The 16,334-nt window shown below is 45.2% G+C and overlaps 1 protein-coding gene across 2 annotated transcripts in view; it reads left to right on the forward strand.

Annotated features, from left to right (window-relative positions):
* Nucleotides 1–16,334, forward strand: part of MVB12B (multivesicular body subunit 12B) — a 104,442-nt gene that overhangs the window by 43,221 nt on the left and 44,887 nt on the right. For both annotated transcript variants that reach the window (XM_075579408.1, XM_075579406.1), the window contains exon 7: nt 9,583–9,677. In XM_075579408.1, coding sequence (XP_075435523.1) covers nt 9,583–9,677 — 95 coding nt within the window. The remainder of the gene's footprint in view (nt 1–9,582; nt 9,678–16,334) is intronic.

A 16,334-nucleotide genomic window follows, 5' to 3' on the forward strand; every position in this document is an offset into this window, starting at 1 on the left:
AATATAGAGCTGTCCATATACCCAGCGCTTCCCAGCAGTGATACACGGAACACCGTAATATAGAGCTGTCCATATACCCAGCGCTTCCCAGCAGTGATACACGGAACATCCTAATATAGCGCTGTCCATATACACAGCGCTTCCCAGCAGTGATACACGGAACACCGTAATATAGAGCTGTCCATATACCCAGCGCTTCCCAGCAGTGATACACGGAACACCGTAATATAGAGCTGTCCATATACCCAGCGCTTCCCAGCAGTGATACACGGAACACCGTAATATAGCGCTGTCCATATACCCAGCGCTTCCCAGCAGTGATACACGGAACATTGTAATATAGAGCTGTCCTTATACCCAGCGCTTCCCAGCAGTGATACACGGAACATCCTAATATAGCGCTGTCCATATACCCAGCGCTTCCCAGCAGTGATACACGGAACACCGTAATATAGCGCTGTCCATATACTCAGCGCTTCCCAGCAGTGATACACGGAACATCCTAATATAGCGCTGTCCATATACCCAGCGCTTCCCAGCAGTGATACACGGAACATTGTAATATAGCGCTGTCCATATACCCAGCGCTTCCCAGCAGTGATACACGGAACATCGTAATATAGCGCTGTCCATATACCCAGCGCTTCCCAGCAGTGATACACGGAACACCGTAATATAGCGCTGTCCATATACCCAGCGCTTCCCAGCAGTGATACACGGAACATCGTAATATAGCGCTGTCCATATACCCAGCGCTTCCCAGCAGTGATACACGGAACATCGTAATATAGCGCTGTCCTTATACACAGCGCTTCCCAGCAGTGATACACGGAACATCGTAATATAGCGCTGTCCATATACACAGCGCTTCCCAGCAGTGATACACGGAACACCGTAATATAGCGCTGTCCTTATACACAGCGCTTCCCAGCAGTGATACACGGAACACCGTAATATAGCGCTGTCCTTATACACAGCGCTTCCCAGCAGTGATACACGGAACATTGTAATATAGAGCTGTCCATATACCCAGCGCTTCCCAGCAGTGATACACGGAACATCGTAATATAGCGCTGTCCATATACCCAGCGCTTCCCAGCAGTGATACACGGAACATCCTAATATAGCGCTGTCCATATACCCAGCGCTTCCCAGCAGTGATACACGGAACACCGTAATATAGCGCTGTCCATATACCCAGCGCTTCCCAGCAGTGATACACGGAACACCGTAATTTAGCGCTGTCCATATACCCAGCGCTTCCCAGCAGTGATACACGGAACACCGTAATATAGCGCTGTCCATATACTCAGCGCTTCCCAGCAGTGATACACGGAACATCCTAATATAGCGCTGTCCATATACCCAGCGCTTCCCAGCAGTGATACACGGAACACCGTAATATAGCGCTGTCCTTATACACAGCGCTTCCCAGCAGTGATACACGGAACACCGTAATATAGAGCTGTCCATATACCCAGCGCTTCCCAGCAGTGATACACGGAACACCGTAATATAGAGCTGTCCATATACCCAGCGCTTCCCAGCAGTGATACACGGAACATCGTAATATAGCGCTGTCCATATACACAGCGCTTCTCAGCAGTGATTCACGGAACACCGTAATATAGCGCTGTCCATATACCCAGCGCTTCCCAGCAGTGATACACGGAACACCGTAATATAGCGCTGTCCTTATACCCAGCGCTTCCCAGCAGTGATACACGGAACATCGTAATATAGCGCTGTCCATATACACAGCGCTTCCCAGCAGTGATACACGGAACATCGTAATATAGCGCTGTCCATATACACAGCGCTTCCCAGCAGTGATACACGGAACACCGTAATATAGCGCTGTCCATATACCCAGCGCTTCCCAGCAGTGATACACGGAACATCGTAATATAGCGCTGTCCATATACCCAGCGCTTCCCAGCAGTGATACACGGAACATCGTAATATAGCGCTGTCCATATACACAGCGCTTCCCAGCAGTGATACACGGAACACCGTAATATAGCGCTGTCCATATACCCAGCGCTTCCCAGCAGTGATACACGGAACACCGTAATATAGCGCTGTCCTTATACCCAGCGCTTCCCAGCAGTGATACACGGAACACCGTAATATAGAGCTGTCCTTATACCCAGCGCTTCCCAGCAGTGATACACGGAACATCGTAATATAGCGCTGTCCATATACCCAGCGCTTCCCAGCCGTGATACACGGAACACCGTAATATAGCGCTGTCCATATACACAGCGCTTCCCAGCAGTGATACACGGAACACCGTAATATAGCGCTGTCCATATACCCAGCGCTTCCCAGCAGTGATACACGGAACATCGTAATATAGCGCTGTCCTTATACACAGCGCTTCCCAGCAGTGATACACGGAACATCGTAATATAGAGCTGTCCATATACACAGCGCTTCCCAGCAGTGATACACAGAACACCGTAATATAGCGCTGTCCATATACCCAGCGCTTCCCAGCAGTGATACACAGAGCACTATTATATAGTCTGGCTCGCCTGCGTGCTGTAGTAGCTGCGTCATAATGTAATTGCTTATTTTTGTAGGGGAGATTAGGGACGGAGCAGCCACGTGGCCACTTCACAGACTGCCACGTGGCTGCCTCAGAGAATCGGTCTCTTCAGAGACCCACACTCAAAAATGAATGTTCTCCGTCGGAGGTCAGTGTGTGTCTGACTCCATTACAATAGAACAGGGGCGGCCAACGCCCGTCCTCAAGGGTCACCAACTGCTCAGGTTTTCAGGATATCCCTGCTTCAGCACAGTCGAAGACTGAGCCACCTGTGCTGAAGCAGGGATATCCCTAATACCTGGCCTGTTGGTGGCCCTTGAGGATGGGCGTTGGTCGCTCCTGTAACAGAACATTCGACCTCCTCAGTATTTTGTAGGGACGTTGAATTCGTTTGGTTTTACTCTGCAAATGACGCAGAATAGCGCAGAATAACGCGTATCGAGTTCAAATATGCTGAATACTTCAGAATAATTGAAAGGGACATTAATGCCGCCCAGCAGCGCTCTCCAGCTGGCGCCCCGCGTGGGGCCTCGATGTCGGCCTCGAACCCTCTGCTCCCGCTAATAACATACTAGTTGTTTAGGGTAAGTGCAGCGCGAGACTTTATTGGGGGGGGGCGCGGTTACAGAGGCCCCCGCGCGAAGAGCGCGAGGCCTCTGTAAATGTACTTACTGGTTCTTGTCCACACGTCTCCATGGCAACGCAGCGTCAAATGACACCCGTTACCATGGAGCAGTGATGTCACATAACGCAGTGCGACTTATAGATTTTTGTAATAAATCCTCCTCCCTCCGTTACACTATTTTTATTACCCGCGGCGATGGATTTGCGAAACTGAAAACATTTTGTGAGGGTTTTTACCGCCATTAACCAAACGGCCTTTTACTTTGCATTTTAATTCTTTGCCGAAAAGGATTCCGTGACCATATTTTGGGTATTTTGTGTTATTTTTTTGGGGGTTTCATATTTTGGAAGAATGTTTTGAATTATCGCAATGCGTTAAAAGGGCAGTTTCACTTGAATTCCACCAAATTCAACCAAATTATCAACACCAGTCGACTAATATGATTTTATCTTCAATAAAACGGGCAATGGATGGAAGGGAAGTAACCATAATTATGCCCTTTTACAAAGCATTAGTAAGACCACACCTTCAATATGGAGTACAATTTTGAGTGCCACTTCATAGAAAAGTCATTATGGAACTAGAGAGAGTGCAGAGAACAGCCACCAAATGAATAAAGGGGATGGACATTCTAACTTATGAGGAGAGGCTAGCTAAATTAGATTTATTTACATTAGAAAAGAGGCGTCTAAGAGGGAATATGATAACTATATACAAATATATTCGGGGACAGTACAAGGAGCTTTCAAAAGAACTATTTATCCCACGGGCAGTACAAAGGACTCGGGGCCATCCCTTAAGGTTGGAGGAAAGGAGATTTCACCAGCAACAAAGGAAAGGGATCTTTACAGTAAGGGCAGTTACAGTGTGGAATTCATTACCCATGGAGACTGTGATGGCAGATACAATAGATTTGTTCAAAAAGAGGTTGGACATCCTTTAGAAAGGAAAAGTATACAGGGATATACGAAATAAGTAAACATGGGAAGGATTTTGATCCAGGGAGAAAATCCGATTGTCAATATTTGAATTTATTTTCCCCTTATGAGATATCCTTGGATAATGTGTCACTGGGGTTTTTTGTTTGCCTTCCTCTGGATCAATATAAATACAAATACACCGTAAGTATAAATCTAGGATAAAGTATCTGTTGTCTAAATTTAACATAGGTTGATATTTTTTTCACAATGGTTGCCATATTTAACAGGCCCAAAAATGATTTGACGTTCGTTTTCTCTGGACGTTACTGACATGATGATGACAAATCGAGGAGGTTTTGAAAAGAACAAAGATTATTTGAATCATGCATGCCCTTATTCTCTCCCGTCTTGACTATTGTAACCTACTACCAACAGGTCTACCTACTTTCTGCATCTTTCTACCTTGCAATCAATCCAAAATGCTGCTCTTGAATCATTTAGGAACAGTCCCTACTCGTCTCCTCCTTAAATCCCTCTCCTGGCATCCCATCAAATTCGGATCACCCATAAAGTTCTCCTCCTTACTTTCAAGGCTCTGCACTTATCTGCTCCTCCCTACATATCAGCTCTGATCTCTCGCTGTGCCTCGAATCATCTCCTGCGCTCTACCCCAAACTGTCTCCTTTCCACCCCTTTCACCTCTACTGCTCTCTCTCGCCTTAACCCTTTCCCTCCCTCCCTGCTTCTTACCTGTGCAGCTCCACCTCACTCCTACTAATTACCATCACGTTATCACGTTATAGAGTCTGGATGGGAGTACAGTAACACTAAGACATAATTACCGTCACGTTATTGGAAGTTATAGGGCCTGGATGGGAGTAACACTAAGACATAATTACTGTCACGTTATTGGAAGTTATAGGGTCTGGATGGGAGTAACACTAAGACATAATTACCCCCACGTTATTGGAAGTTATAGGGGCTGGATGGGAGTAACACTAAGACATAATTACCGTCACGTTATTGGGAGTTATAGGGGCTGGATGGGAGTAACACTAAGACATAATTACCGTCACGTTATTGGGAGTTATAGGGTCTGGATGGGAGTGACACTAAGACATAATTACCGTCACGTTATTGGAAGTTATAGGGCCTGGATGGGAGTGACACTAAGACATAATTACTGTCACGTTATTGGGAGTTATAGGGTCTGGATGGGAGTAACACTAAGACATAATTACCGTCACGTTATTGGAAGTTATAGGGTCTGGATGGGAGTAACACTAAGACATAATTACTGTCACGTTATTGGAAGTTATAGGGCCTGGATGGGAGTGACACTAAGACATAATTACTGTCACGTTATTGAAAGTTATAGGGTCTGGATGGGAGTAACACTAAGACATAATTACCGTCACGTTATTGGAAGTTATAGGGTCTGGATGGGAGTAACACTAAGACATAATTACCGTCACGTTATTGGGAGTTATAGGGTCTGGATGGGAGTAACACTAAGACATAATTACCGTCACGTTATTGGAAGTTATAGGGTCTGGATGGGAGTAACACTAAGACATAATTACCGTCACGTTATTGGAAGTTATAGGGCCTGGATGGGAGTGACACTAAGACATAATTACTGTCACGTTATTGAAAGTTATAGGGTCTGGATGGGAGTAACACTAAGACATAATTACCGTCACGTTATTGGAAGTTATAGGGTCTGGATGGGAGTAACACTAAGACATAATTACCGTCACGTTACTGGAAGTTATAGGGTCTGGATGGGAGTAACACTAAGACATAATTACCGTCACGTTATTGGAAGTTATAGGGTCTAGATGGGAGTAACACTAAGACATAATTACTGTCACGTTATTGGAAGTTATAGGGTCTGGATGGGAGTAACACTAAGACATAATTATCGTCACGTTATTGGAAGTTATAGGGTCTGGATGGGAGTAACACTAAGACATAATTATCGTCACGTTATTGGAAGTTATAGGGTCTGGATGGGAGTAACACTAAGACATAATTATCGTCACGTTATTGGAAGTTATAGGGTCTGGATGGGAGTAACACTAAGACATAATTACCGTCACGTTATTGAAAGTTATAGGGTCTGGATGGGAGTAACACTAAGACATAATTACCGTCACGTTATTGGAAGTTATAGGGTCTGGATGGAAGTAACACTAAGACATAATTATCGTCACGTTATTGGAAGTTATAGGGTCTGGATAGGAGTAACACTAAGACATAATTACTGTCACGCTATTGGAAGTTATACAGTAGGGCCTGGATGGGAGTAACACTAAGACATAATTACCGTCACGTTATTGGAAGTTATAGGGTCTGGATGGGAGTAACACTAAGACATAATTACCGTCACGTTATTGGAAGTTATAGGGTCTGGATGGGAGTAACACTAAGACATAATTACCGTCACGTTATTGGAAGTTATGGGGTCTGGATGGGAGTAACACTAAGACATAATTACTGTCACGTTATTGGAAGTTATAGGGTCTGGATGGGAGTAACACTAAGACATAATTACTGTCACGTTATTGGAAGTTATAGGGTCTGGATAGGAGTAACACTAAGACATAATTACTGTCACGCTATTGGAAGTTATACAGTAGGGCCTGGATGGGAGTAACACTAAGACATAATTACCGTCACGTTATTGGAAGTTATAGGGTCTGGATGGGAGTAACACTAAGACATAATTACCGTCACGTTATTGGAAGTTATAGGGTCTGGATGGGAGTAACACTAAGACATAATTACCGTCACGTTATTGGAAGTTATGGGGTCTGGATGGGAGTAACACTAAGACATAATTACTGTCACGTTATTGGAAGTTATAGGGTCTGGATGGGAGTAACACTAAGACATAATTACCGTCACGTTATTGGAAGTTATAGGGTCTGGATGGGAGTAACACTAAGACATAATTACCGTCACGTTATTGGAAGTTATAGGGTCTGGATGGGAGTAACACTAAGACATAATTACCGTCACGTTATTGGAAGTTATAGGGTCTGGATGGGAGTAACACTAAGACATAATTACCGTCACGTTATTGGAAGTTATAGGGTCTGAATGGGAGTAACACTAAGACATAATTACCGTTACGTTATTGGAAGTTATAGGGTCTGGGTGGGAGTAACACTAAGACATAATTACCGTCTCGTTATTGGAAGTTATAGGGTCTGGATGGGAGTAACACTAAGACATAATTACCGTCACGTTATTGGAAGTTATAGGGTCTGGATGGGAGTAACACTAAGACATAATTACCGTCACGTTATTGGAAGTTATAGGGTCTGGGTGGGAGTAACACTAAGACATAATTACCGTCACGTTACTGGCAGATATCACAACATGATGTTACAATAATGTGACAGTAACGCTATGCTAATGAGATGTAGAACGGTCGCTGTTTGTGCATATAATTAGCTGCGAGGATACACGGTTATCCTCGGGGATCATCACGCCCCCGCTCCTGATTTAGGTCACGTCCCGTTATGAGCCCGGATTTACCGGAGCTCTCTGTATCTGGCCCTTAGATGGTAAGCTCTGCGGGACAGGAATCTGCTGTGCTTCTCACAAAATATCCCGCGTTCTTATATCTAGTTTATCGATCGCCACGTACATTATTGCCAGTGTATCAATACAAACAGGACATCAGTCACATCATGTTACGCTCGAGTTCCCTTCCTGTACTCTGTGAGTGTGTGCAGCTGGTAACGAGTTTAAACTCTAATTGTTTCCCACTTCCCGGCTCCGCGTTTCGTGTGATGAAGAACTTTGCTCTAATTGTATATTCACAGTCGGTGTAAAGTGTCAGCGCCGTTTCCAGCGCCTGAAATGATGATTAATTGTAAAACTCTGTATACTCTGAGAGCAGCGATTGTTCCTGATTATGCCTCCGCTCGCTGCTGCGGGGTTTGTCCTGCCGGTTTGTAACGAGTAGTCTGATTTTGCCATATGTTTTGGGGGTGCCGAGCTCTTTGGGGGGTTTGTATGGGAGGTTGTAATGTTCCTTTTAAAGGAGTTGGATTAAATCCCACTATAAAAGAAATAGATTTATAGGTGTGTGTGTGTGTGTGTGTGTGTGTGTGTGTGTGTGTGTGTGTGTGTGCGCGCGCCCCATATATAAACCCGATAACCGGTAGGAATCTCTGCTGTGACTGCAGGAACACACTGAAACCAGGAGAAATCGCCTTGTGATGTTATTCTGTGTCCCAGGGGAGCAGGGGAAAGACTCCAGCGACGCCGTGAAAACGAGCGCACTCAGCCGTCAGCAGCTGAAGTGTACGCCCAACACAGCTGAGCAGGGGATTCCCAAGTTGTCCGCGATTTGCCCGGAGCTTGACGCAGCGCGTCAAATGATGTCACTACTGGAACCGCCAATCAGAACGGCCCTACGCGTTTCGTCGCTGGCAAGCAACTTCCTCAGGAGCATAACTTGGGAATCCCCTGCTTGGCTGTGTTTCGGCGCACACATCAGCTGCTGAACGCCAAGTGCCCTCTCTTTCACGGCATATATTTTGTAGATATAAACACACGTGTGTGTGTGTATGTGTATGTATGTGTATATTGTTTTCCCTTTCTTTTTGAAACCTCCTATACTTTACGGGAGCCTTCTGAGTGGGAGGACGTCCCTGTGAAAAATGCTGCTATCTGGGGATGGCAAAATATGGCGGGTAGAATAAGGTGAAGCTTTTAATTCCAGTCTGATGATGCTTCTGCCCTTACTTGGGAGAGGGACGTCAATTAACATCGAGGGCAAGACAAGCAGGGGATTCTGGTAAGCAAAATGGCAGCCATAGAAACCAGCTCTTCACACACATCGTTTATAAAACCATGTCTTATTATTTGATTGTGCGGCCCGTGTGCTGTGGAATAAATCATTATGTTGGGACGTTCTAGATCTGAATATGTTAAAGCAGAACAAAACGCAGTAATCCACAATGTGCAGCTTTAACTGTTTCTCCGCTATGCGTCGTAGGCGCACGGGGTTAATCAGAGGCGGGCGTATCATTTTCTGATAATCTATAATTTGTTGAAAAATCTATCATTTTTTCTGCTGTTTGAAATAGAGAGCCAAAGCTAGAAAATATTCCAGGAACCTGGTCGTGCGCTCATCTGCATGTGACTACCCAGAATCCTCGGCTGCAGCTTGGCCACTGTATGGCGGGACAATGGGGGTTTTATGAAGCAGGTTTGGGGCCATGTGGACGAGCTAAAGATACGCCCATGGGTTCTCTCTCTGCTCCACGTGGCCATTGTACGTGGTAAAGGATTTTAGGGGACAGGGGGATTTTTGGCTAGGGCAGACATTATTTTATTTGACACTGCGTCATCGCGTGATGTCACACGGTAAGTAAATTCACGCCGGCCCTGTAGAAGAATAGAGAATTATTGCTGAATGTTTGGGGTGTTTGATTTTAATGATGCAATGTTCTGTTGTTAATTAGACACATCTCGCTGACGCTGCCCGCCACGTTCCGCGGCCGGAATAACACGCGCCCGGACTTTGAAAACCAGCACTCCAACTTGTACGCAATATCCGGTGAGTCTCTCTGCGATGTCCGATGATCGGGTGTGTAACAACGGGCGGCGTTTCTGCATTTGCGTACAGCGCGAGTACTTCGTCTGCAAATGCCCCATCTCCATTTTTTTTTATACAGTACCCCTCCCGCTTTTCTGTTTCGTAGGATTTCGGGATAAGGGCTCCCCCTATGGCGGAAACGCGCCATTTTCAGGTCCCCCCCTGATTCCCGAGATACGTACCTGTGAAGGTAGCGCCGGGACTGTTCCATGTCCCGGGGAAACAAAATGGCTGCTTCAATCCCGCAACCGAGTTAAATAACCCGGTTCAGCCCTGGGAATCCACCCGACAAATTTAAAGGTGTCCGGTTTTCAAGCTTTCTAAAATAGTGCTGTACATTAACATGCCCGACCCACAGAGCTTACACTCGAAATACATGCGGGAGTAAATTGCATGCAGAGTGAAAGCTCGGGAGGGAAAGAGACTGACCCACAGAGCTTGCAATTTATGTGGGAGATCTGTGTAGGACTCTGACCCCCGGAGCTTACGCTCTGATTGGTTTAGGGAGTTGGGTGGAACCGGCAGGGTAAGTGTTACAGGGATGGGGGGGGGAGAATTGGAAGGTCCGGTCCGTGCTGGGGAAGACAGAATACCTGTCAGAGGAGACGGCGTTATACACAGGCACAGAGCGCGGTTATATCGTATTATCTGGGTCCCGTCGGAAGAACTAATCCGATTGCCTCTCCTTTGAGAAATGAGCGCGGGTCACTTGTCTGGTAGGGGACGGGGGGGATGAATGGGTCTGCGGCCGGGACGGAGCAGAGATTGATGTCGGAGTCTGTGGGTAGGGGGGGGGGTGCCGGCAGTGAGGGGGTTACTGTGCGGGTGACAGCTGGTGGCGGTGTGTACGATGCCATGTGCACGCTGTCACCCTGACGCTCGCTGCCTGCTTCAGGATGATGAATTACCTCCGCTCTGGATGAAACCGTCAGCCGTCTCCCCCAGAACTGTCGGGGGGGGGGGGGGGGGGGCTGGGACCGGCGTCTTTAACCCCTTCAGCTTGGTGACACGTGGTGGGACATCCCGTTCACGTCCCACAGGTTACACACTATACACAGAGTGCGGGTTATATGAAGGAGGCTGTCTGCTTGATATTCAGTTCTATATCTCTTCTTGTTTCCAGCCCCTCGCTCCCCCTCCTTCTCCCCTCTCTCACTCTCTCGTTCTCCCCCCCACCTCTCGTTCTCCCCCCCACCTCTCGTTCTCCCCCCCACCTCTCGTTCTCCCCCCCCACCTCTCGTTCTCCCCCCCCACCTCTCGTTCCCCCCACCCTCTCGTTCTCCCCCCACCTCTCGTTCTCCCATCCCCCACCTCTCAGTCTCTCACCCCCCCCTCTCTCTCTCTCCCCCTCTCTCTCTCTCCCCCTCTCTCTCTCTCCCCCTCTCTCTCTCTCCCTCTCTCTCTCTCTCTCTCTCCCTCCCTCTCTCTCTCTCTCTCTCTCTCTCTCTCTCTCTCTCTCTCTCTCGTCCTCTCTCTCGTCCTCTCTCTCGTCCTCTCTCGCTCTCGTCCTCTCTCGCTCTCGTCCTCTCTCGCTCTCGTCCTCTCTCGCTCTCTCTCGCCCCCTCTCTCTCTCTCTCTCTCTCTCTCTCTCGCCTCCTCTCTCGCCCTCTCTCTCGCCCCCTCTGTGTATAACCGTCTTCCTTAGGAAAGATTCCGTAATGTTCTGCGTTGTGAGAACTCAGTCGCAGCCTGGCCCCAAGACATTGGATAGAGGTTGTAAAAACCCTCCAAATGCTAAAAGTACAACAACAAAATCACACTGATATTTAAAAAAAAAAAAAAAAGATCTCAAACACTTAACCTATTAAACAGGCCACTGCCCTGAAGGTCACTTTGGGCCTCGCCGGGACCATTCACACCAGGTCACCGGCAGACGTGGCTTACCAGTCGCCAGACTCAACAAGCCGCACACACCCGCTTTTAATTTCGCCCTCACAATGGAAAGACGCATCGGCGGTTTCCAATTACAGCCCCCCCCCCGGTGCCCCGCGCTGTTTTCACGCCGTATCACCGATGATCGCCCGACCTGACAGGGGAGCCTGGATCCTGAATTAACCACGGAAACCACAGCGTGGGCAATTTGAAATAGCGGGGGGAGAGTTATTTGCATAATATTAATTTCTTTTATCAAGTGTTCTTCTGTAATCGAAGTTTAAATAGCGCTGACAGGCCGTGGAAAATAGCTTTTTTTTTTTTTTTTCCGTTGGATTTATTACTTGGATAATTCTCCATCTTTAATAACACCGTGTGTGCGATTCTCCGACTTGTATAGAACTCTTGTTAATTGGTCCAGATGGTGCACGCTGATTATGCAAAATGATTACTTTATTTTCTTTTTTTTTCCCCTTCCTCCGGAGATATTTCGGAGCAAAATTAATTTTTTTTTTATAGACTTCTTATCGTGCAGCTTAACAATTTTTTTTTTGTGTGTGTAGACGTTGAATTTAATCTGCTCTGTTATATTTGCCGGCTCCGTAACATATCTCTGCGCTGACAAAGAATAATTAAACTGATTTTTTTTTTGTTGCGTGCCCCCCTATTGTTAAGCAGCACAAAAGCGCGCGGCTGTTTTTCCGAGACGGAAGATAATATTCGGTTTGTTCAAACCCCTGGGGCGGCCCCGGGAGAATTTGGACGCAGGGAACAGCAGACGCACTTTTTTTTTCCATCAGGCCAAACTACGCGCGTGTTCCGCTTCCAGGGGAGCGAGAGACCTCGGCCGCGTAACATCGGATCTCTCACTGCGTCCCACTTTTATTTTTTTCTTTGAAAAGATAGTGGATTTGTGGGCAAATAAAAAAACAAGATACTTAGGGTGTGGAAATAACAAAAAGTGGTGGAAAAAAGGTGTCATAGCTCTATACACAAATATATACTGTATACTGTATTTTTTGTGTGTGTGAAATATATATATATATATATATATATATATATATATATATATATATATATATAAAACATAATACTGAGTTAAGTTATGGTGAGTAAAAAAAGTGACAAAAACCCTCCACAGGAAAGCAAATATGCAAATATAGCTGTATGCTCATCTGCATGTCTTAGGCAGGTATATATATATATATATATATATATATATATATATATATATATATATATATATATATCTATATCACACATACACGTCTGTACCTTCATATCCCCCTGGGAAGGTTTTCTGTGTATATCAACAGAATATAGTTGAAAGAAATATAACAAATATTTCTCTTTATTTCTGAATAATGAATATATACAGTATGTATATTCACATATAGTTTGCCCATAGGGTGCAGTAAGGCCACTTGTAGGGTGAGCCGTGACTTGGGTGCGCTGCGAGTTCTGCTGTGTATATATTTCCCGTCGCTGCGCACAGCTCGGCTGAATCCGCTCACTCCAACACCATCTGTCTGCGCTAATAAAAATAATGAAGATTATGCCTGTGATCACTATAAGACATAATGCCGTGTAAAGACGGTGCGGAGGCCGCGTTCCCAGAGACGCCGGCAGCATCTGCCCATCTGCCTTAACCACTTTGGCAATGGGAAGCTGGCGGGCTGAGGGTTAACGTCTGAACTGCACCGCTATAGGGAATAAGTGCAGAGTATATACAGTCTCTACTAAAGATGCAGTCCCCTCTCCTAGTAACCTTTTTCCAATATATATATATTGCTTTGCTTGCTTCATTCATTGTAACATCGCCGGAAGAAGAGATCAGTGTATCTCGAAAGCTCGCACAAATAAAAGCATTTAGTTAGCCACAGAACGGTATCATCTATTTATTTTTTGATTATTGAAGCTCGGCTAACACGGTACTGATAGATATATATATGTATATATATATCTATCAGAAAATAGCCGTGTTAGTCCAGTTGCGATAGTGCAGAATAAATGAGTTCTTCAGTATTAGGTGATACCTTTTTTATTGGACTAACAATTTATGTCATAGGGCAAGCTTTCGAGAGCTCCCCAGAAGAGAGGAGAACTCTCGAAAGCTTGTCCTGTGACATAAATTGTTAGTCCAATAAAAAAGGTATCACCTAATACTGAAGAACATATATATGTGTATATATATACATATATACTTTTATATATATATATATATATATATATATATATATATATAACAAAAAAGACTATGAAGTAGCGCCTATTGAGTCCCTATATGAATGGCTGATGATGAATAACAGAGAAAATATCCAAGTGCTGTCTATGATATGCTAGTAAATAAAAATATACAGTAGATATACCTAACTCATATATAAAGGAATAATACCACGGTAGCTGTGTGTAGTAGGTCTAATCTAACAACTAGTCTAATATAACATATAGTAAAATAATATAAACAAATAAAAACATTTAATATTAAAAAATTATATGACCAAAAATATAAAAATTGATACAAAAGACCAATAGGTAGGTGTCCAGCTCAGTCCCAAATTGTATCCACCAGATGGTTTGCAGCCCGAATAAGGGATGGCCAATCCCTGACAGGAATCTGTATGGAGAAAAAACAAACAGGCACACACCTAGTGTATTACCGTAAACAATATGCATTTGAGGGACATAAAACTTAGACAAATGCCCACTCACAAAAATAGCATTATTGAGCGCATGTATGAGATAACTCAATCGCCAACCATACGGTCCTTCCGATGCGCCTCGTGACCTCGGCGTTCTCCGACGTCGCCCCTCCACGGTAGGCGGAAGCGGAACCGGCCTCTCTCCCGGCGCCCCGGATAAGGATGTCCCTCCGGAAACAACAACACCAATGGTTCGTGAGAGTAGCAATACCAGTATTAGGTTACTTGGAGTCTCGGAAGTGTATAGCAGTGTACACACAGTCTCTCAGTCCTTTGCTAAGTGAGTGCCACACAGCCAGACCACGCCCTACACGTTTCCTCATAGAAATGACTTCATCAGGGGAGATATCCGAGCGACACCGGGTACTTTAAGTTTATATACTGCACCGACACACTTTATTCGAGCAAATACCCGGTATGTACCTGGCAGATACCTGGAATGCGCCGCTCCTCACCTCTGACAAGCCCCGTTGCATTTGCCTTCCCAGCCTGGGTTCATGCCTGGCTGATGGGCGGCTGATCTGTTAAATGATAATGATTAGGATTTAATAGGCTGCAATGCTTCGCGTGTCTACCAGATGGCATAAATTCATGAATTGTAATGCAGTATATATATATGTACTGTGCAGTATTGCAGCCAACGGGAATAAAATGCTTCAATCCCTGCCGGAAAATACCTCAATGCACTCGGGCAGAAAACAGTCACAAACCTCAATACACCCGGGTATACCCGAATTCGTGGGACTAGCCGAGCTCGAATAAAGTGTGTCGCCAGTGTATATCTATATATCCATTAATGTACCCGGCGTCGCTCGGGAATTCTAAGAAATCAACCTCATTCCTCCTCCCCCCTCTTCTCTCTCTCCTCCCCCCATCTCTTTCCTTTTAATACCTTATGATATCCCCAATTCTTTAAGTCTCTCCCTTTCTCCAGCATCCTTACTTTCTCCTCACGTGTACACTGACTTCCTCTCTTTCTTTCTGCGTCTGCTCTCTGTGTAACCTTTATAGCTATCTGACTCCTTATCTGCCACCAGGCTATGTGCATTATGATGTCACCAGTATGATATCACATGCCAGATACATTGGAGTGTGTGAGACGAAACTAACCCGGACAGTCGCCCTATTTAGATACATAAAGTAATCCTTCCATGTTTAGTTGTTCTAGATCGTATTGTTTGGGGCGTGCGTAGTGAGAAACACAGACGTGTGTGTGTGTGTGTGTGTGTGTGTGTGTGTGTGTGTGTATATATCAGATGAGCATATAGTTGTATTTACATTTGCATATTTGCTGTGGAGGGTTTTTGTCACTTTTTTTACTCACCATAACTTAACTCAGTATTATGGTTGGCCCATCCTTTAGCTTCTTTGCATACCCAGTTTACCAACCCCACACTGATGAGACCCATAAAGGTCGAAACAGGGTTTTCTGGGTATGTACCTTAACCCTGGCTGTGCTCAAAGCTGTGACCATGCAGCAAGCTTAAGCCTATAGGGAACCATGTTAAAAATGGTTTTTGAAGCAAAATGTGGCACTGTGTGCTCATTTGCATGTCATTCCCCAGAATCCCTTGCTGCAGTGGAAGTGCTGTGTGCTGGGTGATAATGGTGAAAGGCGGGGTTGCAGACCTGCCTAAGACATGCAGATGAGCATACAGTTGTGTATATATATATATCATTTTGGTTGTAGTGTAAATATATATATTTTTGTGGTTTTTGTGTATATACATATAATATAACGTGTGTGTGTGTATATGTAGCCATACAGTGTGTGTGTGTGTCTGCTCTGTGCCTGTCCCAATTCTTTGAGGCCGCTCTGGCAGTGCGAGGGTTAAGTGGCGTGCTATAATAGGTTAAGTTGATTCTGCCGTTTTAATTTCCAAACGTCTCATTAATGTTGGGCTGTATATAATGCATCGTGAGTGCCATCATTATATGGAGTTTATAGAGATTTATGCTTGGATATTACTTAAAGAGGTTTTAATGGGCCATTTAGCTGGGTCATACTCATTGCGTTTGAACCGTTCCTACATCTAACCAGGCC

The sequence above is a fragment of the Ascaphus truei genome, chromosome 21 (assembly GCF_040206685.1).
Source record: "Ascaphus truei isolate aAscTru1 chromosome 21, aAscTru1.hap1, whole genome shotgun sequence".
NCBI lineage: Eukaryota > Metazoa > Chordata > Amphibia > Anura > Ascaphidae > Ascaphus > Ascaphus truei.